The 27,877-nt window shown below is 38.3% G+C and overlaps 2 protein-coding genes and 3 non-coding genes across 6 annotated transcripts in view; 4 read left to right on the top strand and 1 right to left on the bottom strand.

Moving 5' to 3' along the window:
• klhl24a (kelch-like family member 24a) overlaps positions 1 to 27,877 on the bottom strand; it is an 802,375-nt gene that overhangs the window by 595,175 nt on the left and 179,323 nt on the right. The window lies entirely within an intron of this gene.
• Positions 195 to 27,877, top strand: ncapd2 (non-SMC condensin I complex, subunit D2). 2 transcript variants are annotated; one of them, NM_001162502.3, is given in 32 exon segments: positions 195 to 308; positions 605 to 732; positions 814 to 889; positions 2,839 to 2,897; positions 2,982 to 3,157; positions 3,580 to 3,725; positions 3,818 to 3,945; positions 5,872 to 5,995; positions 6,139 to 6,286; positions 6,684 to 6,881; positions 6,958 to 7,092; positions 8,595 to 8,682; positions 8,769 to 8,961; positions 9,047 to 9,165; positions 9,310 to 9,507; positions 11,472 to 11,646; positions 11,754 to 11,838; positions 11,919 to 12,055; positions 14,781 to 14,913; positions 15,050 to 15,125; positions 15,375 to 15,578; positions 17,560 to 17,717; positions 17,798 to 17,906; positions 18,011 to 18,134; positions 19,299 to 19,454; positions 19,656 to 19,833; positions 19,921 to 20,015; positions 20,102 to 20,182; positions 23,873 to 24,056; positions 25,176 to 25,329; positions 25,429 to 25,536; positions 27,653 to 27,877. In NM_001162502.3, coding segments are annotated over 31 exon segments (4,143 nt in total). In that variant the 5' UTR covers positions 195 to 308; positions 605 to 614; the 3' UTR covers positions 27,733 to 27,877.
• Positions 3,192 to 3,512, top strand: LOC137488422 (small nucleolar RNA U85). The gene has a single exon (XR_015479325.1). It is a non-coding gene; the product is annotated as a small nucleolar RNA U85 (small nucleolar RNA).
• Positions 6,322 to 6,630, top strand: LOC137488421 (small nucleolar RNA U85). Its single transcript, XR_015479324.1, has one exon. It is a non-coding gene; the product is annotated as a small nucleolar RNA U85 (small nucleolar RNA).
• On the top strand, positions 14,412 to 14,705 carry LOC137488420 (small nucleolar RNA U85). Its single transcript, XR_015479323.1, has one exon. It is a non-coding gene; the product is annotated as a small nucleolar RNA U85 (small nucleolar RNA).

Genomic DNA, 27,877 nt, shown 5'->3' with positions numbered 1-27,877 from the left:
GTCCTCCATATTTCGAAACATTAATTTTGAAACTAATGAAAACGGAAAACTTGCAGTTATATGTTTGCTGTTTTTAATCAAAGCATTTTTGTTGTTGATGTTTTTACTATGAAATGAAAAATACCATTTTAAACTGAGGACCTAAGTTTTGGGGGCGGTGTTTGTAGTGGGCGGGGAGTTGATGCACTTCCTTTGGCGCGCTGTGTGAAATTCAAATAAGCTGCGACTCAAACCGTTCGTTCAGCATAGCCAATTTTCTTCGCAGTACTTTCTCTGATCAGCACACTTTCGGCGGTCACTTTTTCACGGTGAGTTTTAAATTTGTCGTCTTATCTGTTTATACATTCGGAAGTTTAGTTTACAAGCGATATATGTTTTAGTTTGATCTCTTTATATTATGAATTAGCGTAGCACGTTAGCTTGCCCTGTCAAAGAAAACAAACATGTTGATTCCACTTTAACGTTAACGAAAAAACTAAAGCATCCGATTTATTTGTTAAATGAGACCGTTAAGTTCATGATAAGTGCCTCTAATAAAACGGATGGGCAATATATGTAAGTTAGCCGTTTTTTCTTTTAATGTTTATGTTGGCCGCTTGTTTAGCTGTGCAGAGATGTCGTGGGATTTTATGGTTCCGGTTTGTTTGGATGATCTGGTGAAGTCTGGAGCTGTTAATCAGTATGTGGTTCAGGATGTGCTCTCTGCTAAACAGCTTCCATCTCACATTAATAGTAAGTATTGCTATTGTTTCATCACCTCTGTATTGGGTCTGTTATCTGTATGGGTTAAATTTTTCTCTTGCTTTTATTAAGGTTTCAAAGCAGCAATGAGAAGTCAAGGGCCTCTTAGTATCCTGGAACATTTTGACACTGCATACAGCGTTTTAAAGTAAGTGTGGACTAAAGTTTTTCTTTCACCTAATAAAAATGATTATTAGTAATGACTAATAGTACAAATAAGATGTGACATTTTGTGTTAAAGTAAATTAAAGCCTATATTACCTTTTTGGTCGCTATTAAAGGTGTAGATTACCCAAAATGTTGTCTTATTTACACATAATCATGTTTTAAACGCTCGTTTTTCTTCGGTGGAACACACAATAACTATTATTATTATTGGTATTTAACAAGACCATACATGGTAGTATATAATACAGAAAAAGAAGAAAATACAGAGTGTCTTTTCTTATTTGCTCACTATCCCCACAAAATAAATAAATGTATGAATTAAAAACAAACATCTTTTGAAAGAAAAACATTAAATATGCCAAAAATATATAGATACATATAGTAAGTTTAACAAAAAAAAGATTTTCTTAGATTTTCAATATTTTCTTTTCTTTTTTTCCAGTTATTTACTGTATGATATCTCCAGGTGTTGTAAAAAGATTTGAGAGATCCTGCAAGTAAACATCTTCTCAAGTTTTATGCAGCTAAAGATTTCTCAGATCCACATATAATGTGATAAAGGAATCGCCTGTTTCAACTTGAGAAGAATGACTCGTCTAGCTAAAAGAGCAGAAAAGCAAAAATCTGGCAAGATGCGACAGTCAAGTCAACTCTCTCTGAAATTTTAAAAGGGCTGTCAAGAGGTTAGGGTGTAGATTTATGTCAATAGCTTTATTAAGTGCATCAAAAACACTGGACCAGAAATTTGTCAGTTGTGGGCAACCCTGAACATATGGAGATGATTTAGCAGGAGACTGCTTGCAGTGAAGACGGGCATCATTTCTATTTTGGCATTAGTCAAGTGAGTTTTGTGGAGCACCTTGCGTTGCATTAGCCAATGTCTGGCTTGAAAATATTTAAAATATCTTCTTCAAAACAACAAGGCCATTTTTCCAAGATTCTTTGAGAGAAACCATAAGATTTACATTTAGTGTTCTCATTAAATTAGACCACAAAATAACTTAATAGAATGCTGGTTGGTGGGACCCATCGTAAAAAAACATTACCATGGTCGTTAATGGGTCCCAGCAAGCATCTTTCTATACAGTTGAAGTCAAAATTATTAGTCCCCCTGAATTATTAGCCCCCTGTTTTTTTTCCCCAATTTCTGTTTAACGGAGAGAAGATTTTTTTTCAACACATTTCCAAAAATAATAGTTTTAATAACTCATCTCTAATAACCAATTTATTTTCTCTTTGTCATGATGACAGTAAATAAAATTTGACTTGATATTTTTCAAGACATTTCTGTATAGCTCAAAGTGACATTTAAAGGCTTGACTAGGTAATTTAGGCAGGGCAGTGTAATTAGGCAAGTTATTGTATAACGATGGTTCCGTAGACTATCGAAACAAAAAATAGCTTAAAGGGGCTAATAATTTTGACCTTAATTGTTTTTAAAAAAAAATAAACAAATCTTTGGCAACAGAAGTACGAAACTCAAATAGCTTTTCATCAAATGAAGGATAAGTTACAGAATTTACCGTGTTAGGTGAACTATTTCTTTAAATGTGCAAATATAATTTTAGCTTGTGAAATGTGTTTTATCAGGCCATGTTTTAAAACACCATACAATCAATGACAAGAAACCAATATTGAAATTAGACCTCTCACAATAATTAGCATCATTATTAATTAATTGTGGTCATTTTTATTTACACATTTTAAAGATATAAACAAACAAAAAATCTGTGGTAATTAAGCTTTTCACCTTAGGTGTATTTAGTCACTTTAGAAAGATTGCTTTAGGAGTACTGAATAAATCATATTTGTAAAGGCAACTACAAAGTCAACTGAATATTTAATTGTATAGCCTACTGGAAATTAAATGCAACGAAATGGCTAAGCTATATCAAGCTGTATGAAAGACGTCTCTTTATTTGGCTTTAGGCACTGTCGCACAGTCGATGTTGCTGTGAAGGAAGACATACTGGAGTTGCTGATTCAAGGTAAGTGTCCTTAAAAGTCCCACTTTAAGAATTTTAAATCTACGCAATGGAGCAACTACATTTTTCACAATACTCTGTTTTCAGTGGTCAGAGGCCTGTCTGTTTCCCTGCCAACTCTCCTAATGGCGGGCACTTTGTCAGCTGTGGACCGCAAACAGCAGCTCAACGCTGTGAAGATGAGCGTGTTCCTGCTCTGCAAACTCACAGAAATGCTTGAGAGCGACTCCAACAGAGAGACTATTGTCACAGCACCCAGCAAGGTAGCATTGGCACATTTGTTTTATTTCAAGCTACGCCCTATGATGAGAATAAGGCTAATACGAGCTGATTGGCTGGGACCTTGTGTTCTCTTGCTTTCTGATTGGTGGGTAATCTTGGCAGAGCAGTGGAGATTGGCTGCGCTGCTGTAAGGGCCCACCTATATTTATAAATACTAGCTCCCGGTCATTAAGCAGTTTTCTGGTAGATATGGAAATCTGTGTGTGACTTGGCAGCTTACAGTGTGAATGTGTGTGTTTCCGTCTCTGAGTGTGTGTAAATGTGTCAGTTGGCATAGAGTCGCATCTCCTAATGGGCCAATCAGCTGTGAACATCTTCTTTGGTAATCTGAGGGCAACAGAAGTATTTTTTTGAGCATGTTGACTGTATACAACATAAATGAACAGATTTGGGTTTCTTCCAGGGTCGTAAGAAGGATAAAGCGGCTGGAAAAGATCTCTTGCAGTGGGACAGTGAAAGAGACACCGTTCTTCAGTGTTTGACTCAACTGCTGCAGCTGGACATTCGCACACTCTGGAGTCTGTCTCTAGTGGAGGAGGAGTTTGTCAGGCAAGACATGTCACCTTTTTACTTGAATTTGAATGCCGCCTTCATCATCATGATAATCGTCAAATGTGACTTTGTGTTGTCAATTTATATAGCTGCGTGACATGCTGTTGCTATAAACTCCTGGAAAACCCCACCATAAGCCACATGAAGAACAAGTCTACCAGAGATGCCATCATTCATGTGCTTGGGATCATGGTGAAGAAATACAATCACATGTTGGGTGGGTTTATCATATGGACATCTCACAGTCAAGAGTGACTTTGCAAGTGGTGTAAAGATGGTGCAAATTTTGCTTAGCATGTCCACGTGTATGGAGTTATATTTGTGCTACAATTCTGTGTGCAAAAGATCATGTTTTGTGAGGGCAAAATGACGTGTTGCAAAGTTGGGCCGACTCTATTCCTAAACACAAACCCATAAAACAGGTCATTTTGCATGCTCAAAACACGATCTTTTGTGCGCAGAGTTCTTAACGCACACACAAGTCATTTTGCACACTCAACACAATATTTTGCGCCAGAATTGTTAACACACACACTCAAGTCATTTCGTGCACTCAACATGATCTTTTGTATGCAGAATTGTTAACGCTTGGACTTCCGGTTTCACTATGTAGTAAGAGGTTGCACGTTGTCTTTGCTTCGACTTTTTCCTTAGTTTGTGTCTTCTGCAGAAGTAATTTCTTATGTTTGACGCGGTTTAAAGTGTCTTTGATGATCAGGAAGCGAAGCAAATGCAGGTATGGGCAGAAATTAAAAAACCTGGCAGTGCTACAGACCACGAAACCCCAGGCCAAGACTTTAAGGCATCCAATATGGTGGCAGCACCTATTTCTTTAACGGCAGAGATGCTCTTATCAGAGCTGGAGAAGTCCAGACGAAGTTTAACAGAGGAATTTAATGCTTTGCTGAACTCTTCCTTATCCCCTTTGAATGGCATTTGTGGTACTTTGGCTTCTCATACCGCCACTATTTCAGAGATGGAGACGGCCCTTACAGATCTTAGCGGCAGTATTAACGAGTTGAAGAACAAAGTTACTACATTACAAGCCGAATTAACAGTGCTGTCAAATTTAAATGCTACGTTGGGGTCTGCTGTTGATGATTTGGTCTCAAGCAATAGAATCTTTCCAGTGGGGATTGAGGTTCGAAATCCAAGAGAATTCATGATGGATTTGTTCTTTAACACCATGAAAGACATACAGTCAGCCCTGCCTGAAATTGATCTCTCTCATCGGAGTTTGGTACCCAAGCCCCATCAAGGTAATAGACCGAGGCCATTCATCGTCAGATTTCACAGTTTTCTGGACAAAGATACCTTACTACGATGGGCCAAGGAACACAAAGATATCTCCTATCAAGGGCACTGCATTAAGATCTACGAGGACTGCATTAAGATCTACAGGACAACGGCGCCAGTGCGCTCGCCACACACCAGCTATTGGTGAAATGGAGATACAGTGATACAGCCAATTGAATGGATGAAAATGATTGGGAGGCCATAATGGGTAAGGGCCGATTTGAGGGAATTTGGCCAGGACGCTGGGGTTACACCCCTACTCTTTATGAGAAGTGCCATGGGATTTTTAATGACCACAGAAAGTCAGGACCTTGCTTTAGCATGCCATCCAAAAGATGTCACTCACTGACAATATAGCATCCCCTTCACTATACTGGGCCTTTATGACCTACGCAGACCACAGGTTGTGTGACCCTTGCTGGCCTCACTAACACCACTTCCAACAGCAACCTAGTTTTCCCATATGGTCTTCCATCCAGGTACTAACTAGGCTCAGCCTGCTTGGCTTCAGTGAGTAAGTCTTGGGCTGCAGGGTGACATGGCTGTGGCATTTTGCATACTCAAAACACAATTTATTTTATTTTTTTACATGCAGAGTTGTGGTGCGAATATAACTCCATACATGCACATGTCATAAATGATTTTGTAACAAAATTGCCATATTAAAATATTTACAGCTTGTAAGTTCCTCTCACAGGGTACACGACACAATCATATGAGCATCAAAGATGACCGCGGTGACGAACAAAATTGTGTACAAGCTCAAACAACAGCAAACATTGCACCGTACACCTGCCTTCAATTGCAAACTGAGTGTTGTGCTGAAAATGTCCTTGGTGTTTTCCAGGAGCTTGTGTGAAGGTTATCCAGCTCTTGCAGCACTTCGAGCAGCTGGCGTCAGTGTGTGCTCAAGCTGTGGCTGCCTGGAGCACAGAGTATGGCGTAAAGGCTATCGTTGGAGAGATCATGAGGTGAAGTTTACTCATTTAAATGATACTCCACTTACTTATTGGAGAACTGGTTGCTATAACCATGCATGCAATATATAAAGTCAGTTAGGAGGGAGTGCTTTACAATTTGATATATCAAACATTGAAATATATATGTATTTCAGAGAGATCGGTCAGAAGTCAAGTGAGGAGCTCGCCAGAGAAGGCTCAGGTGTGAAGGCTTTCTCCAGCTTTCTGTCTGAACTCGGTACTCTGGTTCCTGAAACCATGATCCCCAACATCAGTGTTCTCCTGACACATCTGGAAGGAGAGGTACTGTTATACATGTTCCTTTTTGCATTGCTTTTGCCCAATGATGAGACCAAGGCGAATGCGAGCCCACTGAATTAGAGTCTGAGCTCTCCTGTGCTTCTATTGGCTGGTAATCTTGGCTGGACTGCGAAGGTTTGCTGTCTTGCTGTAAGGGCCTGCCTATATTGAACAAGCCCTTTCCTTCGAAATTTCCTTTTAAAGAGATGGGGGAAGTGTAAAGGTGAGGGGCATACATTTTATTTGTGTGTGTGTGTGTGTGTGTGTGATCAGGATCACAGGTTGAGTCTTGGTTTTCTGTAGTAATTCTGTAGGCATTGAGCTCTGTCTTTGGTAATCTGAGGGCAATCACAGAAACAAAGTTCTATTCTGTTTTATGACTCTTAATGTGTTTAAACAGAGTCCGAGCTTGCGTGTGGCTGTGTGTGAAATTCTCGGTGAGGTTCTGGTCCGGGTTTTGTCTGGTGATAAGTTGGATGATTCTGCTCGTGCCAGTCGAGATCGCTTTCTGGACACGCTGCAGGAGCACATCCATGATGCACATTCGCATGTCCGAGCACGTGTTCTCCAGGTCTATACACGTATTGTAAACAGCAAGGTAAGGTCTTCAACAGTAAATGACGTGGTGTGTATTTATTTATTTTTTTAAATCTAACCCCCTCTTCACCTGTTAGGCCTTACCATTGAGCAGATACACTGAGGTTATGGAGCTGACTGTTGGCCGTCTGGGTGATAAGTCTGTGAACGTGTGTAAAAGCGCTATCCAGCTGCTGGCCGCCTTCATTGCTCATAACCCTTACAGCTGCAAGGTACGAACATGATTAGTTTATCTCTGTTAGAAGCACTACTGTTAATGATACATTTTCTGCAGTTGTTTGGAAATTCCGTGATTTATTTATTTATTTTTTACATTTAAAATTACATTACATTCCTTTTGTACATTGAATGATATTCAAAAAATGTTCTTACAATCATTATAAAGCATATCACAGGGTTTTCGCGGGGTCTTAAAATGTCTCAATCTAAATTTTAGACCTTAAACTCTTACTGGAATATATATATATTTTTTAACCAGTTTTAATTTTTCTTTGTTCATGTATTGCTACCCAATCTGGCCAAAACCCATACAATCACCAACAAACCATAACAATAAAACTTTAAGCTTTAATTAAAAGGTCATTTTTAACGTCATAATAGTGGTTTAATTATTGTCTTTACAAAAATATTTGTTTAAAAGTGCTCCATGTATGGATACAAGTAGAGCTTGCGTGTTTACACTATTTAAAATATTTTGCTAAGAAATATCTAAAATATAAAAATATATATTATTAATTTATTATTGTATTATTAAATGTATTCAATTATAATCTTTTCTATTTGGGCCATTCTTTGCGTTTAATCCTTTGAGTCTAAAGTTTTATTCATAACGGTCTTTAAAAATGCCGGCAGCTAGCTCTCTGCAACTCAGATGGTCGCCCACAGAAGCTAAGCAGGGCTGCACCCAGTCAGTACCTGGATGGGAGATAACATGGGAATGCTAGGTTGCTGCCGGAAGTGGTGTTAGTGGTGTCTGTGTGGGTCCTAATGCTCCAGTATAGTGACAGGGACTCCATACTGCTCAGTGAGCGCTGTCTTTCGGATGAGACGTTAAACTGAGGTCCTGACTTTCTGTGGTCGTTTAAAATCCCAGGGTGTCCTTCGAAAAAGAGTAGGGGTTTCACCCTGGCATCCTGGCCAAATTTGCCCACTGGCCTCTGTCCATCATGCCCTCCTAACCCTCCCCATTTCCTAATTGGCTTCCTCATTCTGTCTCCTCTCCACCAATCAGCTGGTCTGTGTGGTGTACGGTCTGGCACAAAATGGCTGCCGTCGTGTCATCCAGGTGTATGCTGCACACTGGTGGTGGATGATGAGATTCTCCCCTATGTGTGTAAAGTGCTTTGAGTACCCAGAAAAGCGCTATTTAAATTTAAGGAATTATTATTATTAAACTTGTCTTAAATTTAGCTTTGTGAAACATGCGGAAACCCTGATATCAATATAATAATATGTATAGTAAGACAAAAATATCACAAGACAAATAATAAATGTTTTCAAAGCATAATTATTATATTAGAATAATTTCTTAAGTGTAGTGTGACTGGAGTAATGTAAAATCGGCTGTAACCACAGAGATAAATTACAATTTAAAGTCTATTTTAATAAGCTGTTGTTTTAATTTCAAAACTTCACAATGATTGTCTCTGATTATACTGGCTAGTTTACTTACCCAGAAGTCAATTGAATCTGCTTTTGTTTTCTCAATGTTAAGCTGAGCAGTGTAGACCTGAAGAAACCCCTGGAAAAAGAGATGGCCAAATTAAAAGAGATGCGAGACGCTCAAGCAGAGCAAGTGCCTGGTATGCTGCTTTTGAAATTAATTATGCCTGATTCCATCAGTGATTTCTCAGTGTTCATCTGTATAATTTAAGCTTTGTATTTGTAGTTGCAGTCATAACAGCAACTGACCTGTGGGATGCGATGAAGCCTGAGGTGGAGCTGACTGTGAAGGCACTTCTGGAACCTGGCAGTGAGGAAGAGGATGATGAAGAGGAAGAAGAAGAAGCTGCAGAGGGAGATAGAAGTGACAGAGACACTGCTGTCCAAATCGCTCAGTTTCTCCGAGAAAGCAAATACAAGTAAATGTCCATTAATTAACACGGATTCTCTTATCCCCTAATACTGGACACAGGCATTTCATGTATGGTGTTTATTCCTCTGCAGGAAGGCAGTGGGTCTATGCATGCGAGCTCATTCACTGTTTCCAGAGTCCTCATTCTTTTCAGATTTGGCTGATTTAAATGCAGAATCCCTCATCAACACACTTGCAACACTTTTTAAAGGTATGCATGTCATTTTAAGAAGTTTTTTTTATTAAGCTATTTAAAGTCTTACTCGGGACAGAAAACTGTTCAGGGTCTCACCAGCCTAAATCAGGGTTCCTTGTTCAAATTATATGCGAGACATCCTTCTGTGACTCCTCTTAGGCCCAGAAGAGGAGACGCCTGAAGCAGTGTCCACTGATGCTCCTCCCACACCACAGAAGGAGAGTGAAGGCAGAGAGAGTGAACTGAAGAAGCAAGAGATGTTGGTTCAGTACTTGAAAGATACAGAGTGCTTTGCTCTTCAAGTGGAAAGAGCCATCGCTGTTATTAACAACATGCTGTACTGGAAAACTACTACAAGTAAGTAATAATAGTATGGGACACTGGACCACAAAACCTTGTTGCATGGGTATATTTGGCTACGTTCACACTGCAAGACTTGGTGCTCAAATCAGATTTTTTCTCAGATCAGATCAGATTTTTTTGCATGGCTGTTCACACTGCTCATAAATGTGGCCAAATCAGATTTGCAGTGTGAACAGATCATGGTCCTAAACTGACCCGCATGCGCAAAAGTGCATTACGGAGAGTACGAAATGTCTAATTAGGCACACGTGTGTGCTGCATAAGTAAGCACGTTGTCAGATCATGCTTGTATGATTATTCCCCGTTTTCACAGACAACCGTGGTGTAATTCATGAACTGTAAATGATTGTTCTGCTAATGTGTATTTCGGCATTTGAGACCTTAAATAAGTTTCCTTTGATAAAAAAACACTGATCGTTTGTGATTTGACTATCGCTGCGCATGGCGCTCTGATCACCGGTGTAGTGAACTCATCAAGGGTTTTTGTGCAGCCGCAGACTGAACTGTGAAGGCGGAGTTGGTTTATCTCCGTTTGTGGAGTTATTTAATTTTACTTCGTTATAAACAGCAGACACGTGCAGAAGGGCGGTTTGGGGGCTCGAGCAGCTGCCCTTTTTTTCTCTTGGAGAGAAAGTTCTTCCTCCTTTGCACCCGAATCCCCTATCTGCAACACCCACAACGCTTTTCATCTTCCTGATCAACCCGTGGCTCAATCGTTAACCAGATTAGTTAACAAGCACCAGTTATGCCTTCAAAATCTTTTTCAACATGAACAACCAACTTTCTGTGGTACTGTAATCGCCCTGTGTGCTGTTCTACTGTGCTGCTGAGGGGTAGATGATGTCTGCAGCACAGAATGATGACGCATGTCACTCAAAGATTACGTAAAAGTCACATGAAATCCGACATATCCGTTCACACTGCGGTCGCATTGTAAAACATCAGATCTGTGTCTGATTTTAGACTACATATGAAAGTGGCAAAGATCTTACCTGAAAAGATCATTCCATGCGGTTTGGACTGTTCACGCTGTCATCACCTGAGTCACATGAGGGGGAAAGAATCAGATTCGTGCCACATTTGCCTGCAGTGTGAACGTAGCCTTTGTTTGCCAATAGATGAATTAAATTTAATGGGTCAATTTATAATTGAATTTAATTTATCTAATGCCAATGTTATATTAGTATCCTTATATAACATTGTAGTTTCCTACTGTAAATGTATATCTAACTAAATATTAGTAATCTACATTAGAGCTGTAATTGAGCCATAAGTTGGGCCCAAGCCAGACAGAATTCGGCCTGAGCTCGACAAGTACATTTTGATTGACAGCTTTTTAAAAGGCCGAACCTGTTTACAGCCTGACATTATTCAAATGTGCACATGCACACAGCTCTTTTGCCTTTTTTCAAGAATGAGTCGTTTATACATGTTTTAATATGATTTACCCATAACAAATGTAGGTTAAAGGCCACTTAGAAGTTGGAACAAAGCAATAAAATAAGTCCTCTGTAAGCATTGCAGGCTTTGTTTACTGCAGCAAGATGACATGTCAACGGTTTTTAACCATTCCTGAGTGCTGAGTTTGGCGGATTTGGTGCAAATCTGCATTCTGCGTGAATGTCTTCTAAATCTGCGCATTCTTTGAACATTTTGCAGTAAAAACAGGTCAAACGGCAACAATTTTATGCACTCACACAAATGCTCCCAAATATAATTTGAGGTTGCATAGATAAAATTTTGGGCCCATAAGCAACTGAAATGGTCGTAATTTTGAGCCCTGCATATTTGGCAGTTAGATGCCATCAGCCACATCTTGGATCTAATTCGTATGCACTACTCAAAGTCTGAGACTGATCTGCCACAAGCTGAATATGCCTAATCTTTGTTGCATCTGTCATTGTGACTATTTAAAACTGACAACAGTTGAATTACTCTGATTGGTCTCCCTCTCTCAGTTGTGCAGGAAGCAGTGCAGTTCTGCGTTACAGCATTTGAGTTCAGCGTGGCTGACTCAGTGTGTGGGGTCAGAAAGATGCTGCCTCTGGTCTGGTCCACTGATGTTACCATCAAAGATGCTGTCATCCAGGCCTACAGACGTTTGTATCTCAACCCTAATGGTGAAAACACAAGGTCTGCAAACCGTTTGGTTTGTTCTTTCAGGCTGAAAGATCATCACATACTGTTGTAGCTCAATTAAATTTTTTCTTTTTATTCTTTCATTTTTCTTCCTCCATCAGAGCCAAAGCTCACACTCTAGTGGACAGTCTGTCAGATCTGATGGTCGATGCTTCTTTGGGGACAATTCAATGTCTGGAGGAAATAGTGGGTGTTTTTAGTTTAATATGTGAGCAGCAGTCCTCCTTTTTCTTTTTCTTCTGACATTGTTTTTCCTCTTGCTCCAGGTGCAGGAGTTTTTCAGCAGCGAGAGCGCCCTGCAGACTTCAGTGATGCAGGTTTTGTGGGAAAGGTTTTCTGGTAAACGTGAAACTAAAGCACTTCACAGGAGAGCTGCAGTTCTTCTGCTGGGCATGGCAGGACGGTGAGACACTCAAACTGGTTAACCCTTAAAGGCTGATTTATACTTTACGTCTGGGTTTGCGCTTGCGATGGCTTTCATACTTGATGCAATCCCATACATGAGCTCATTAGTCCTATTTAGACTGCTAAGCCACCATAAAACGTGAAAATAGTCCATCAAAAAGGCTTTAAGACCATTGCTGAACCCTCTGTTGGCTGTCTCTTTGGTGTGACTTCAGCTAATCAGTTTTGGTCAATGCAAACAATTATTTTTCATGAGTCCAACATCCAGCTGTGCGGGAAAACATACATTCTTATGTAAGTGGAGTCATTTTTTATGTTTATTATATTTCTTTATTGTGCCAAAAATATTTCCTAAAGATTTACATCGAAAAAGAGGGGTTATGATGACAACAATCCAACAAGCTAATTTAGCTACAAATGGTGCTTAAAGTCACTAAAATGCAGTATTTAAATCTCAAAATTAAATGAGACTTATAACTGCAAATAGGTTTTTGAAGAAAAAAAGAACCACCTCTTTCACCAGGCTGGCTACAGGCCTGTCATTGTACTATTATTTGCAACAGGGGTGAATTGAAGTAACAGACTTTGAGACTCTTAACTTCATGACGAAGCATTGGTACACTCTGCCAGTAGAGCTGCTAAATGAATGGATTTAATTCTATATATAACATAAATATTTTGTAGATAATATTGAAGGATACTGAAGGAAATGAGTAACTTTTATAAATCCAAGCTAACTGTGCTAAACATTTTATGCAATAAAAATGCAATTGCTTTGGAAAGCCTGTGCACAAAATATAAATGCTTTACTTTTCCTCAAAGCTTCAAACGAAACTTAAAGGACTTCACATTTAGGAATGGGCCGGTATAAGATTCTGACGGTATGATAACCGGTTTCACGGTATTGTGATTGCTGCTCTGAAATATATTCTTTTTAAATGTCTGGGTGAAAACAGGGTTTCTGCAGGTTTCATCATGTCAAAGTTAAGACTTTAAGACCATTATCAATTACATTTCAGACTCACAGGGCAAAACGCTAATCATTTTCTGTAATAGTCAGTGGAATTTTTTTTTTTTTTGCTTGCCAAATTAAAAATTTGTTATTTCTTAGCCACATATTTTAAATAATGTCAAAACGAGCAAATTTTAGTTGTATACAGATATTTTTAATAGTACAACCTTTCTTTTAAAAGACAAGTTTTAAAAGCTATAAAAAAACATTTATGCACAACATAAATAAAATTTTTTTATTAAAGTTAAAAAATATTTTCAGAATTCTGAGGTCTAAATCAAGGTCAATATTTATTTTTAGGGTTACTACACATTTAACTTCTAGATTATTTTAAAATGATATATTAAAAAAATATATATTTTTTTTTTTACAAATGCAAATTAAAGACAATCAGAATGTCTCAAAGTTTTAAAAGCTATAACATTTATGCACAACAAAAATGTATGCATAAAAACATGAAGAACATTTAAACAAATGTTATTGCAAGGATGTAAGAAAGACAACCCACATTGCTAAATAGTTTATAAATGTTATATTTGTTTAACTTATTTTTTTTAGATTGATTTGTTGGTTGTACTGATTGGCTATAGCTTTACATGGACAATTAGTGAAAATTATGACCTGTTTAAAAGTATTTAAGACCCCGTGAGTATTTAAGATTTTTTTTAAGGCCTTAAATTTTAGTTTTTGAAATTTAAGACATTTTAAAGACCCCGCAGACAACCTGAAAAACCAAAACTTTTTTCCACTTTTAACACAATATATTTTATTTTCGAAACATTTAAAATATTTTGGAACAGTAAACATGTCAGGCTGAATAATGACAATCATTGACTTGATGTCTTCATTAGTTTCAAAAACACAGATTTTTTTTACAATTTAAAATGGCATCTTTGGATGTATATATATATTTTTTGCTGGCGGTACTGTTTTCCTGAAAAGCTGAAAAAATGTAAATATAAAAATCGAACACATACCTTAGAAACGGTGTAGCAGAAAATGTTTTAAAACCTTGACTTTTCCAAACCGTGGTATACTTTAAACACTGTTATTGTCCGATGCCTATTCACATCAGGTCATTGTTTTGGGTTTAAATTTGTTGGACATGCACGTTCACCCAGTTCGGCCAGACTCTGGATCCAAAGATGAAGCTAAGTTACCAAAAACTATGTGCACCACCAGCCAAAATGGTGTTGTGGGCACCCAAAGCAAACTTCTGACAACACTTTAAGCTTGTGCACCCAAGCGAACTTGCGGAGACAGAGCATAAACCAGCCTAAATGCTTCATGGCGGTCTAAGAATGATTCTTATTAAAGGTCACAGGAAAAAAAGTTGAGTTTTGCCCAATGATGAGACCAAGGCGAATGCGAGCTCAGTGGATAAGAGTCCGAGCTCTCCTGTGCTCCTATTGGCTGGTAATCTTGGCTGGGCAGCGGAGATTTGCTGCTTTGCTGTAAGGGCCTGCCTACATTAAACAAGTTTTTCTCATCAAGCTCTTAGTCAGAGGAATGTTCGAGAGAGATGGGAAGAACGGTCATTTGTGTGTATGTTTGAGTGTGTGTGGACACAGGTTGAAACTTGGTTCTCTGCAATGTCCAATGAGCTATGAGCTGCTTCTTTGGTAATCTGAGGGCATTCTCATCTCTTGTAATATTAAGATTTTTGTCTGCGTGTACATTTACTTCACTCTATTCATTTTTGTGTGTTTAGTGCTGAGAGGGAGGTTGTTCTCAGTAATTTGGACACGCTCTGCTCTGTTGCTCTGGGTGAGAAGGTTGCTGAAGATTATCTGCTGGCTCGGGACACGCTCATCACCATCACTAATATAACAGATCATGTGAGGGTGTGTAAGCACATTTTAGAAGGACTTCTATGCTCATCAATTTTTGCATTTACTTGATTAAAAATTGAGTAATCTTGAAATGAGTGTCAGTTATCCTCATGATAAAAAAGCTGGATTTTTATTGTTTGTTTTTTAGCAATCCAAAGGTGTCCCCTTCAGGCTTCCTATGGACCACCATCTTTTCAGCTGTCTGTCCCAGGCCATTGCTGATGGTATGTGTCCTTTCAGCTTGCTTTTGCATTGAGTTTGTGTTAAATGTCTTTGTGTAGGATTTTAGCTTTTGTGATCTCATGCTTGCCTGACCACGATTCATATAACCCATTAAGTCATATGTTTAACTTTTTGAATTTGGCTCTCTGTTAATGCCAAAATCTAAACACAGTCTTACATTCCCTTATTTATGTATTTGATTTCTTTGTTGTAACACGTGATTGGTGATGTTTGTACCTTTGTTTCAACAGGAGTGGTCCAGTCAGACCCCCATTGGCAGACCTTCATGGAACAGGCCGTTCGTCTGATCTACTTCCTAGCAGAGTCGCCTGACCAGCTGTGTTCCCGCCTCTTGCAGCGCTCTGCTCGTCTCCTATTGGAGCAAATCACAGAGGGTGGTGAACCGGACCAATCGCAGCTCCAGGAAGGTGCATCTCAGGTTTCTGAGGAACAAGGTACAGATACACTTTTATAAATTACATTACAAATTATAATGTACTCTGTCATTCATAAGTATAGAACAGGGGTCTCAAGCTGCTGGCCCGTGCTCTCCTCCTCCCTTTGGCCCACAACTGATGTCAAAAATATATCAAGATTCGGCCCAACAAAGCATTTTTTTTTTTTTACCTCTATCATTGTTGAGCAGCTAACCACTTGTGGTTTTGACCCAACACCTAGTCAACATCTAAAGCACAGGTTCTCAATTTTCAGCCCGCTTCCCCTAAAATAACAACATCAGTGACTCACGACCCCCTCTATCCTCGGAGGTGGTTTTAAGCATACAAATAGTGCACACAATGATGCACATACACCAATAGGAACTATATAAACGAGCGTAATGACGACACAAAGTGTAACAACCATCTATTTTTTTTTAATAATCACTATTGATTTATGTTTAATATTAATCTCACTTAATAAGAATGGTGAGCACAATCTTTATAGCACAAGATTTCTTGGTTAGACTTGGAGCCACTTGGAGATCGTCCTCCTTGTTCAGTTGTAGCCTTTGTTTTTATTGTATGTGTGTTCCATAAAGGTGTTAAAGTTTAATATTGTACTGTAAAATCAATCTGCTGCAACTAACTCTATTGCTGTGATGTTAATCTAGCATAATAGCCCCAGGGGTCGCAATCGGATAAAAAAATTGAAAGGCTGATGTTTTCTTGTAACTATTAAATATTAAGTATATATTAAATAGATTTTTATATTGGGGCGAGGCAGTGGCGCAGTAGGTAGTGGTGTCACCTCACAGCAAGAAGGTCGCTGGTTCGAACCTCTGCTCAGTTGCCGTTTCTGTGTGGAATTTGCATGTTCTCTGTGCGTTTGCATGGGTTTCCTCCGGGTGCTCCGGTTTCCCCCACAGTCCAAAGACATGCGGTAAAGGTGAATTGGGTAAGCTAAATTGTCTGTAGTGTATGAGTGTGTGTGGATGTGGATGTTTCCCAGAGATGGGTTGCAGCTGGAAGGGCATCCGCTGCGTAAAAACTTGCTGGATAAGTTGGAGGTTAATTCCGCTGTAGCGACCCCGGATTAATAAAGGGACTAAGCCGACAAGAAAATGAATGAATGAGATTTTTATATTCTGCAGGTTATGGATAATTTATGACAATTCTTATAGTTTATGAAATAAATACATAAAATTAAATACATGAAATTTACATGAAATCACCAAGCGAACCCCCCTCCCCCCATGGTGGAATTTTACTTTTTACAATTTTCTTTAATTATTAGTATTATTTTGTCCATGTCAAAGATTACCATGAGTAGTAATTATTATTATTTTTATTATTATTATTATTATTACGATTATTATTATTTAAAAATTATTTTATTTATTATTTCTTTTTCCATTTTTCAACCTTTTACTTTTTCATTTATCAAGTGTACTTCATTTATTATTATTTTTGACACACCTCATACTTTATTGTTGTGGTTGGTCCATTTACATTTTTTATTCCCATGCAATTTTATTAAGACATCATGTATGTTAAAACATTTTGATTATAAACATCAAGCAACATAAGGCATTTTTGTTTTGCTAAATTAATGGAAGTGAATGAGACCGTCTAGACCAGGGGTGTCAAACTCAATTCCTGGAGGGCCGAAGCCCTGCACAGTCTAGTTCCAACCCTGCTCCAACACACTTACCTATAGGTTTCAAACAAGCCTGAAGGACTCAAATAGTTTGATCAGGTGTGTTTAATTAGGGTTGGAACTAAACTGTGCAGAGCTGCGGCCCTTTTGGAACTGAGTTTGACACCTTTGGTCTAGACGCATTTTAATTTACAATGGCCAAGCTGCTCTTAAGTGAAAAATAAGGTGGATTGGTCATAGAAATTCAGGTTTTTAGTAAGGGAAAAGTCAGGTAATTGCACATTTTTTACAGAATGTGAACCCTAGATTATGAAGCTGACGTTCTCATTCTTCATCTAGTGAACTGTGTGAGCTTGGCGCAAGTGCTATCTCTGTGTGGAGCGGTGGCCTTCTGGCAGGTTTCTCACCTGGAAAGAAGCGTCAGCTCTGAGCTACGTAGGAGAAGAGGAGAAAAAGAAGAGAAAGAGGAGAAGGAAAAGGCACCTGCCAGTAAAAAGGTTGAAGGAGATTACCTGTTTTCTGCACAGTCACATTAAACTGCTGTTCATGTTCGCTGATGGCTGATTTGTTCTGTTAGGGGGCCAATGACAGCTGTGTTGAGGAGGAGCTCGGTCTGGTGGGTGCATCAGCTGAAGACACCGAAGCAGAGTTCATTCGCAAGATCTGTGAAACGGAGTTATTAGCTGGTGAGCACATCTAATCAAACGATTAAATCTTCATAAAGCTGCACTGTCTATTCGATGCACACAAAACACTGAACCTGTTGTATTGTGATTCTTCTCTTTTTCAGAAGGAAACATGTTGAGTGCGTTTCTGCCTTTGCTGGTGAAAGTTTGCAGCTCTCCAGGCAAATATTCCCATCCTCAGCTCACCACTGCTGCCTGCTTGGCTTTGTCTCAGTACATGATGATCAGGTATTTCTACTATTATTTTCATTCTTGCTTTTGTCTATCTTGCGCCGGTCCAAGAATTTCATCTCTAGCTTTGTAATACGAATGCCCCTGGCCATCCCTCTCAATCATGGCCCGGGTTTCAGAAATCTACAAAATAGAACCAGAGTCCTATTCCATTATTCCTAGCTGCGCTATTCAGCAGTGGCTGGACGGCCTGCTTTGAACGCTATAATTTTTTCAAAGTAAACGCTCCGGGCCCAGAGGTGACCGGACACCCAGCTAAGGGCATTCAGGGGGCACCGGGAGGCAGGTTAGAATTTATCCAAACGCACTGCATAGAAAACAATTTGATCCCAGTCTTTCCGAATATTATTCTCACCTGGTGAAATTATATTCATATCACAATACATAAAAGTAAAATAGTAATAAATATAAAAATAATAATAATAATAATTATTATATATATATATATATATATATATATATATATATATATATATATATATATATATATATATATATATATTTATTTATATTTTAATTTTTTATTCATTTATATTTTTATTTTTTTATATTTATTAATATTTTACTTTTATGTATTGTGATATGAATATAATTTCACCAGGTAAGAATAATATTCGGAAAGACTGGGATCAAATTGTTTTCTATGCAGTGCGTTTGGATAAATTCTAATAAATTACAGAGCAAAGAAAAGTTAAATGAACAGTGCTTTAGGGTTTTCTGGAGAGTCTAACCAAATTCAAGTGCAGAAATTAAACGATCAAACATAAATAACATGGTCATCAGTGTATAAATTATTTAGAAAGATAATATTTACTACCTTATCTTTTAGTCTAGAATAAATAATATAATCCTGCGACAAGACTATTGCAGATACACACATTGTGATATCGATGCTCAAATGGTATATTGTGCAGCCCTAAATTTTAATGACATATTAGCACTGACTACATAACAGGATTTTCCAAAATCAGTGCTTTGTTTATTTTTTTTATTTATTCCTCCGTTGTGCAGCTTAATATTTTGAGACAACTAAAAGGCATCATTTTAGTAATTTTACAATTTAAAATGTAAAAAAATAAAATAAAATACTCACCCCAAACTTTTGAATGGTAATTTGTATGTCATATTTAATTAATTAACGTTTTGTATCTATTTCTCCAGCCCTGCTGTTTGTAAAGACCACATCCGACTGCTCTTTACTGTGCTGGAGAAATCCCAACTTCCTGTTGTCCGAGCCAACACAATTGTTGCTCTTGGTGATCTAACAGTCCGCTTTCCCAACATCCTGGAGCCCTGGACACCCAATCTTTACGCCAGGTAGCTCCTAAGCCAAAAACAAATTGCTCTGATTAAAAATTACTGCTCTATGTATTCCTTACATTGTCCTTTCTTGCAAAATTTATATTTATAAAAACTATTACATGATTAGTCATCTGAAAGTTTGTTGCATTTTACTTTTAGGCAGAGATGTCATTTTAATTTCGTGGTGCTTAATGGATTGTTCTACCTCATCTTCAGGTTGAGTGACGAGAACGCGTCTGTGCGTCTAACTGCTATCACGGTTTTGACCCAGCTGGTGCTGAAGGATGTGATGAAGGTCAAAGGTCAGGTCAGTGAGGTGGCAGTGCTCCTGCTGGACCCTGAGCCTCACATCGCCAGTCTCGCTCTCAACTTCTTCAACGAGCTCTCTGCAAAGGTAGCTTTACCACCATCTACTCCACCTCATTGCCCTCATATCTATGTAAAACAAGCCGCAGTTGTAACACACTGCTCATATCTTCAGGATAATGCCATCTACAACCTGCTGCCAGACATCATTAGCCGACTATCTGATCCTGAACGTGGAATGAATGAGGAGGATTTCAACACCATCATGAAGTGAGAGATCATTAATGCTGCTTTTTGTGTTTCACTTATTCTGCATGGCAAGCCATAAATCACGTCTGCTTCACTTTCTCTCTCAGACAACTGTTCTCCTACATCACGAAAGAGAGACAGACTGAGAGCTTAGTGGAAAAGCTCTGCCAGCGATTCAGAACTGCCAAGTAAGTATCAGGCACTTGTGCAGTTTAATTTAGTTTTTGTCTCTTTTACTTGCACTATGAAAATTGTGCAGAAATTTCAGTAGAATTTACTTAAACCAGTAGGTTCTCTTTTGGCCTGTTTCCATTGAGTGGTATGGAAGAAGTTGGTATGCTTTTATGCCCATTTCCACTGTCAAAATGTACCAAAAAGCAGACCGTACCGTACCACTTTTTGGGTACCCTTTCCAAAGGGTATCTAGCGCAACAAAAGGGTACCAAAAAGCACAGCTGGACGCTATTGGTTTACAGAGAAACGTCTCTAGTATGTGCACAAGCCAGGAGAATGAAAACAAAGGAAGCACCATTTTTAAAAACACAGCAGAGACTTTACATTGTAATGATATACACGCATAATAATGAGCCATGGTCAACCCGAGCTCAAATAAACCAAGAGGAACAAAATCTGCTGTGTCCTGCTGTTGTTTTACAAGCCCGTCTAAAGGCTGATTTATACTTCTGCTTCAAACTCCGGCGTAAGCTACAGGGCTGACGCATAGCCCTTCGCCGTGGCCATTGGCGTCGCTGACGTGCACCTCTCAAAAAATGTAACTACATGTCGCAACGACGCGTAGCGCAAGCTCTGTGATTGGTCGGCTTGGTAGTGCTGACGAGTCTGGGCAGAACCGAGAGCCGCGTAAATGGTGCGTGCCTGATGGAGCGATTGTTTACAAGTGTGGAGTCCCGTGAAGGAGCTCCGGATGTGGAAAGTTTTGTTTTGTGTTTACCTCATAGTTAAAGTTGTTGCACGTCCGCTGGTTCCTGCCTCAAAATGAGCGAGTTTGAGCCACTTGTACATCCAGGAAGTGTTCAGGAAAACAAAACTGAAGCGAAGAAACTTGAAACAGAGGAACATTTACTCCTCACTGCCAACTAGCGTTTCGGAAGTGTTAATGCAGACCAACAGAGACAGCATGCAGAAGTATGTCAGAAGTATGATGATGTCTGGCAGAAGCTACGGGCGTTGCATGCGTCGTGGGTTACGACGGTCACTTGACGAAGTATAAACCAGGCTTAAAAATGTGAGTGGTTTTACTTTCTCCAGTGAGCTCGAGGAGACATGCCATGCCTCTATTTGAAATAACAAACTTGATGTCAAAATAATAATAATTACGTGCGCGGGATTATTGAAGGGCAGATTCTCACATCCTTTCAGAAAATAACTATTGCGAGAGTGAAGCATGAAAAAAAAACAAAGAAGCAAATGATTCTTTCAGCAACCTAAAACATGAACAAACTGCCATGTTTAATTATTCTCATGCCCTTTTGGACCATAACGATATAATTATTTTTTAACAAGATGTTAACGTTAAATGTGCTGGTGAATGAGGTTTATAAAGCATTTCTTAAGTAAGAAATGATTCTCAAATGATATGTGAACTTCAAGCAAGAATGATGTTAACTGCAATTTTGTTGAACACCATGCCTACTAAAACGAGGCATTTATTATGAGTAGTAGTTAAAATATCAAGTTATCAAAACTAAAACACTTGAGCATTACTACTAACTGAGCAAAACAATGATGTATAAATATACATTATTTTAAATAAGGCATTTCTTATTATTATTTATATTTTAGTGTCACACCGTTTGTTTGTTTGTTTTCCAATCATAACAAATTTAGATTCAGATAACCTGCATTTTAATATGGATTTCCCCCTCAAACCTACCTTGTATTCACTGTAAAGTAAAACTTACATTTATAGAAGAATGTGAGAACCTGCATTATCTATACATCCAGGAGTGGGTTACTTTGACTCAACATTTCTGCCCAAAATCGCTTACTAATATAGTTACAACATTTGAATTTACTACACCACCGTAGTTCTATATAGTATGAATAAACCCCGAACTGAGTGTGCCTCAGACAGGCGAGTGGGCCTGACAAACCACCTGTAGGAATTGCTCTTTCATCTCTCTAACACTAACCGAACTTTCCACTAGTTTTGCATGTTTGCACAAGACACATTGTTACAATTAGAAAAAAAAAAAGAAAATATATGAAGTATGCTTCACACAGGTGAGTGGCCTTGACAAACCACCTGTAGAAAACGCCCTTTCATCTCTCTGACACTTTAACCGACACCAGTTTTTCATATTTGCACTTGACACATTCTTACAGTCAGCACAAAAAACTAAAAAAAACACTGCATAGTGTGCTTCACACAGGTCAGTGGACTTGACAAACCACCTGTAGAAACACTCTTCTCTCTCTAAAAAAAAAAAAACAACTCTCGCTTCCTAACTCTAGCACCTAATTATCTTAGAACAAAGCGTTCCTTTGTTTAATTATCACTTCTTGTGTGTATGGTCTCTGCTTGTTGAATCAAAGAATGCCTCTTCAATCGTAAGTTACTATGGTTTAAAAAAAAAAAATCAGACCATGGGAGGGTAAAGTGACTATTGAATGCGGACTACAGAATGGTGGTTATAAGTCATCCAGGTGTAGGGTCCGCCTGTTTGGTCCAATGACGGTATCCAATGGTGGATAAAGGTTCACTGCATGTTCGGTATTTCCAGTGCACAATGTTGATTTATATTAAACTTAACTCATATCTGACTCCAATTTTAGTATGAGGTGGTTTAGAATATTAATATGTTTATCCTCGTTTTATCTGACTCCAATTATAAAACATTGAGAAGGTTATTTTGTTTCCGTTCACATTAATTTAGATTATGATTGAATATTCTCTTCGGTTCATCATTTTATGTCATTCTCGTTCATTGGGATCTCTATAACATCCTGAATCTTGTACCGGCCGAGTATACAATTTCTTAAGCACAAGCATGTCAGTCTTGGTCACTAAACAGTGGCGATTGACCGCTATCCTAAAAAGGCTGAACCCTACTTACTCAGATTAGGATATTTTTTATGCGGTCCCCATAGGTCTGCTACCTCCTAAATCAGACAGAGCTATTTAGTCATATAATGATCATTACTATAGAATTAAGCAGACCAGTCGTACTTAAACTAGTAGTAACTTTGAATAATCACTATACTATCTAAATAGTATTAAAAGTTTATCGGGTGAAGGACTATCCCCTTAGATATCCTTTTACAGCCTAAGTATACATGAATAAATGCCAATTTGTTAGTCGGAGCTCTAGAGACATCGTGTAGCGTGCCGCAATGCTCCATCTACCGTGTTCTAGTCCGCTACTAACCTGAACAGGGGCTTGTGGTGCTATGAAATTACCACAATCTACTAAAGTTAATAACACGAACTCTGTTTGAATCATTCAAAACATAACAATTTATTAGTCAGGTAAATGCATTATGCCAATTCAATCAGTCAATTCATAAACGATCAATACAAAACATCATTGAAATGACCATATGCGTGAGTTAGGGGGATGAAGCTGAGTTCAGCAATCTCAGATGCAAATGCAGCAGGAACTGGTTTTTCCCGCATTCCCCCCTGGTGGGTTGTGAAGTCACCAGTCTCTGTTTTCAGCTCATGTTTTGAATTGTCAAAGATATCAGAATATTTGCAATATTTCAATTCTTACACAGGCACTACACACCTACTCCACGAGTTTGGAAATACTGTGCGCACATGCTGTTTTTCACAAAATGCATAGGGAAATGTGCAGCAAATCTGTTCTGGATGAGGATGATCGCTCATGTGTATCCTGTCTTTTTCCTCTCTGCAGGACGGAGCGACAGTGGGCCGATCTAGCCGTGTCTTTGTCACTGCTGTCTGTGTGCGAGAGAGGTTTTAAGAAGCTGCAGGAGTGCTGGGACTGTTACAGTGATAAACTAGCTGAGCCTGGAGTCTATCAGCCCCTGCTGTCCATCGCTGCCAAACTCCGTCGAAGAGCCAAACCACAGTTTAAGGCATGTTATGAGCATTAATGAAGCTTATTTACTGTATACTGAGCCATTCTGAGACGCCAAAATCACTGATGTTTTTATGTGAGCAGCTCATTAAATGCCGTGTGCTGTGTATTCATACATAATTATAATATAGTCTTCGATAGGAGTGTACGAATAACAATCCGTGGTTCGGAACCCACATGCCCGCAGATTAAGAACTTTTTTTTTTTTTTACTTATAGATTAATCCTAAATTTGTAATGATTGCTTTGATTTGCTGCATTCAAATCTGTTAGGTAGAGAGAGATCCAGTTTTTACACTTCAGTTATTTAATTGTTTGCAACAAACTGAAGTACTTGATAACAGTTTCCAGTTCAGATACTGTGATTACTGCTCCAAAATGTGTTTATTTCCCCCTTTGAACGCACAATATTATATTTTGAGAAGCTTTTAAAAATTTTGGAGCAGTAAACGTGAGGCTGAATAATTAAAATGAACGTTTTGTAATGAATAGAAAGCAAATTAATTTTGTCCACTTTTTTTGCTGATCCAAAAATTGGTCCCATCTGTGACTCAAAAATCATAGTGTGACGCAAACCGTGAGTTTGTGATCCCTTACACCACTAATTCTCAATCACTGTTGCGATTTTAAAAAAAAATATATAAACTGACCAACTAGAGGGCTCTGAGTTGTTTTATATATACGTAATACAAACATTCTGTGCTTGAGTATTAATTTAGGTCCTGGGAATTGTTTATATTCACCTTATTCTCCGCTGACGAGCGGGCGCTGCCATTTGAATCTTTTTGGCTTGAGACTTCCGGTCTCATTCACTTCCATTTATTTTTTTACTTTAAAAACTGTTTATTACGCTGCTTGATGTTGCAATTTGATATTTCCTTGTTATATTATTCTGTATAGTCATGCAAACATTTGTTTGTAGAGCAAGTAGTTTGACCGTTTTCTGCCGTTTATTATTCCTAGTCATTTCTGCCATAGGCGACTGAATCTTAAGTTCTAAGACAATTGTGAAAATAGGCGCACTTCCGCATTTTAGAATAAGGTCAATGCAGAACATTTGATTGTAAATTTTACTGTTTACTGTAGCTTGTTAAAAGAATTGAGCTGTTTTCATTTAGGCTCAGGTTGAAGATTATGAGAAGCGTTTGACTGCTGTTCACACTAAAGGCCTGGAGAATGTGGAGAATGAGGAGAGGGAACAGCAAGCAGATACACAGAGCCAGAATCTGCACACACCACAGGCACCCAAGAGTGTGCGCAGAACCACGCGAGGTGAGGAGTTTGCGTCGGGGGGGTAAAATCGACTTTTTCAAATGCATGCATTGAATTATTATAAAATAAATCTCTTTTACACAATACCATATCCTTCAGGCCGCGGCAAACCCAAGGTGGATGACAGTGACCTCGTAACACCAAGAAAATCTCGCGCTCGTCCCAAACCTGCCATCACCTTCACAAGTGATGAAGAGGAAGAGGAGGGTCAGTCATTTTTATCTCTTACAGATTTCATAAATGTGCAGGAATCTAGTAATTTAAAGGTGCTGCATGTACGTTTTTGACTCTTCTAAAGCATAAAAATACCACAACATGTTTCTGAAAAATCTGCAAACATTAAGTGAACATACTTGTTTATCTGAAAGATAATGCTGAAGTCAGATATTCTGCTTTTCGTGCTGGAACTTTAACCTGCCTAATGCCAGTTTAGCCAAATATTTTTCAGCATCCCAGGTTGCCTCGATGGAAAACTGCGTATTTAATTTACTTGTTCAGAAAAGCTCTGAAAGCATGTGACCTCCAGTGGACGTAGCAGACTCTAAAAAAATTAGAGGCAGATTCAGAATTCCTGATGAGGTTATTAATTAGCAAATGATATAAATATTACAAGGATAAACATTAGGTGAGCAGGTTACATTGTAACCCTGTGTCCTAACATCACACTAGGTGAGGAGATTTGCTGTGACAAGTGAAGAGTGATTTTAAGCATCTGCTGCTGCTTTCAGTAATGTTATATGGCAATAAATGTCATGTAAAATGGCATTCAAACTTGCATCGCTAGCATTTAACACCTGACAATGATCACCTCAGGTAAACCTCATGTGCTTTTCATAGTTTTCTGTTGTTCACCTGTGAGAAATAGGAGCCGTTTCTAATATATCAATTTGAGGAGTTGGTTAGAACAAAAACTTCTTTTAATGTGGAAAATATTCCTTCTATTGGGTGCAGTTACATTTATTTAGAACAGGTTTAAATCACTCGCTTCTGTCCTCAATCTGGCAACCTGCGCTTGTCTGTTTTGATCCAGGGGTGCAATACCTAGTTCAACCACTGGGTGTCAAACTTGTATACTGCACCTTAAATTAAGTGAGATTGCATTTATTTTTCTACAATATTTAACACCCTTAAACCAAATTTTGTTTTGGAGTTTAGCAAAAATAAATAGTAAAAAATTTATGTTCTAACTCAAAAATATATATTTTCTTGCCATATATAGAAACTATTTTTCAAAAGCATCCACAATAATCACAACTGAGTGCACAGCCAGTGTCAAAAGTACAAAGTCACTGGAAAGTAGCCAAGTACAGACATCCGTAATTTTAGTTTATTTCTGGCAGCTGCGGTGCTGGAAATAAAACGTAAAATAATGCCCGTTAAATTACAGAAATTTACATTAAAGTAACGGACATTAAATTATAGAAATGTCCTTCAATTGAAATTTCTGTAGTTTAACCTGATGTTTTACAGTAAATTTCTGTAATCTGTGTATATTTGAAAAGGCGGTGACACCAAAAGCTCCAAGTATCACATTTATTCACTTAAAATAGTTATCACAGAGTGGAACATTGAGCACACAGGCTCTTCATCTCGACATGGAAAGAGCCATAGGCTGTTTCTTAATGTGTGTTTTTCTGCGTCCTTGTGTTCTCATGTAACATCAACAACCATTGCCAAAGTTCAGTTCCAAATTTCAAGAACGAGGATGTGTGAAAGTTCCCGGATGTTTTTGTTATCAAGGAAGCGTGCGTAAACATGAGCACAACTTGCTCAAAGTCCCATAAGTCATTGTGGTTGAGTAAAGGAGGTGGGAAGTGCAGTATTTTATATAGATTTACTATGGAAGTTCAGAGATATAACATTTATTTCAGGAGTTTCTCTAAACAAGACTGTGAACGTAAACATTACCATGAAAATCTTAATAAAGGCATAAACACATTAAGGGTGTTTATTTGCTGAAATTCATATTAAGGTCAGTTTTATTGTGCAAAATATTTGTAAGGTCTATGCATGGAATATATTGTGAAAAAGGGGAAAATAATACAATAAATCGTTGTAGAAGTGCTGTAATGTTTACATTTTTCGTTAAAGTCATGCGTCTCATCAAAAGAGCACAGCATCTCATTTCTCATAGGACACGTTCTCTGTTCTTGCGGTCTCCTGAGTTCATTCTTTCGAGATAACTTGACAAGAACACAACACTAGTTTGGTCTCCGAATCCTTGGAATTGAGAAACAGACACAGAATCTGGCATGGCGATAAACACATACATGTAAACATAATCTATACATAAATGTACTCATTTAACACTACTTTTTTTCAGATGCTGTCATGGCAGAGAGCGAGACTCCTAAAGTGACGACACCCATCGCCCGCACACGACGCACTCGCCTCAGACACTGAGCACTCTTTTCTGAATCTGTTTCCAGTCTTTTTATCTCTATTCCGCTTAATACGATTTTATGCATATTAATTCTGATGTCCTTTTCTTAAATGTTTGTTTTATCTGCTGTATGTTTGTTTTATTAAATCTTTTTAGACCACAAAA

The sequence above is a fragment of the Danio rerio genome, chromosome 2, assembly GCF_052040795.2.
Source record: "Danio rerio strain M-AB ecotype USA chromosome 2, GRCz13ab, whole genome shotgun sequence".
Classification (NCBI taxonomy): domain Eukaryota; kingdom Metazoa; phylum Chordata; class Actinopteri; order Cypriniformes; family Danionidae; genus Danio; species Danio rerio.
This window is presented reverse-complemented; position numbering and strand designations above follow the sequence as displayed.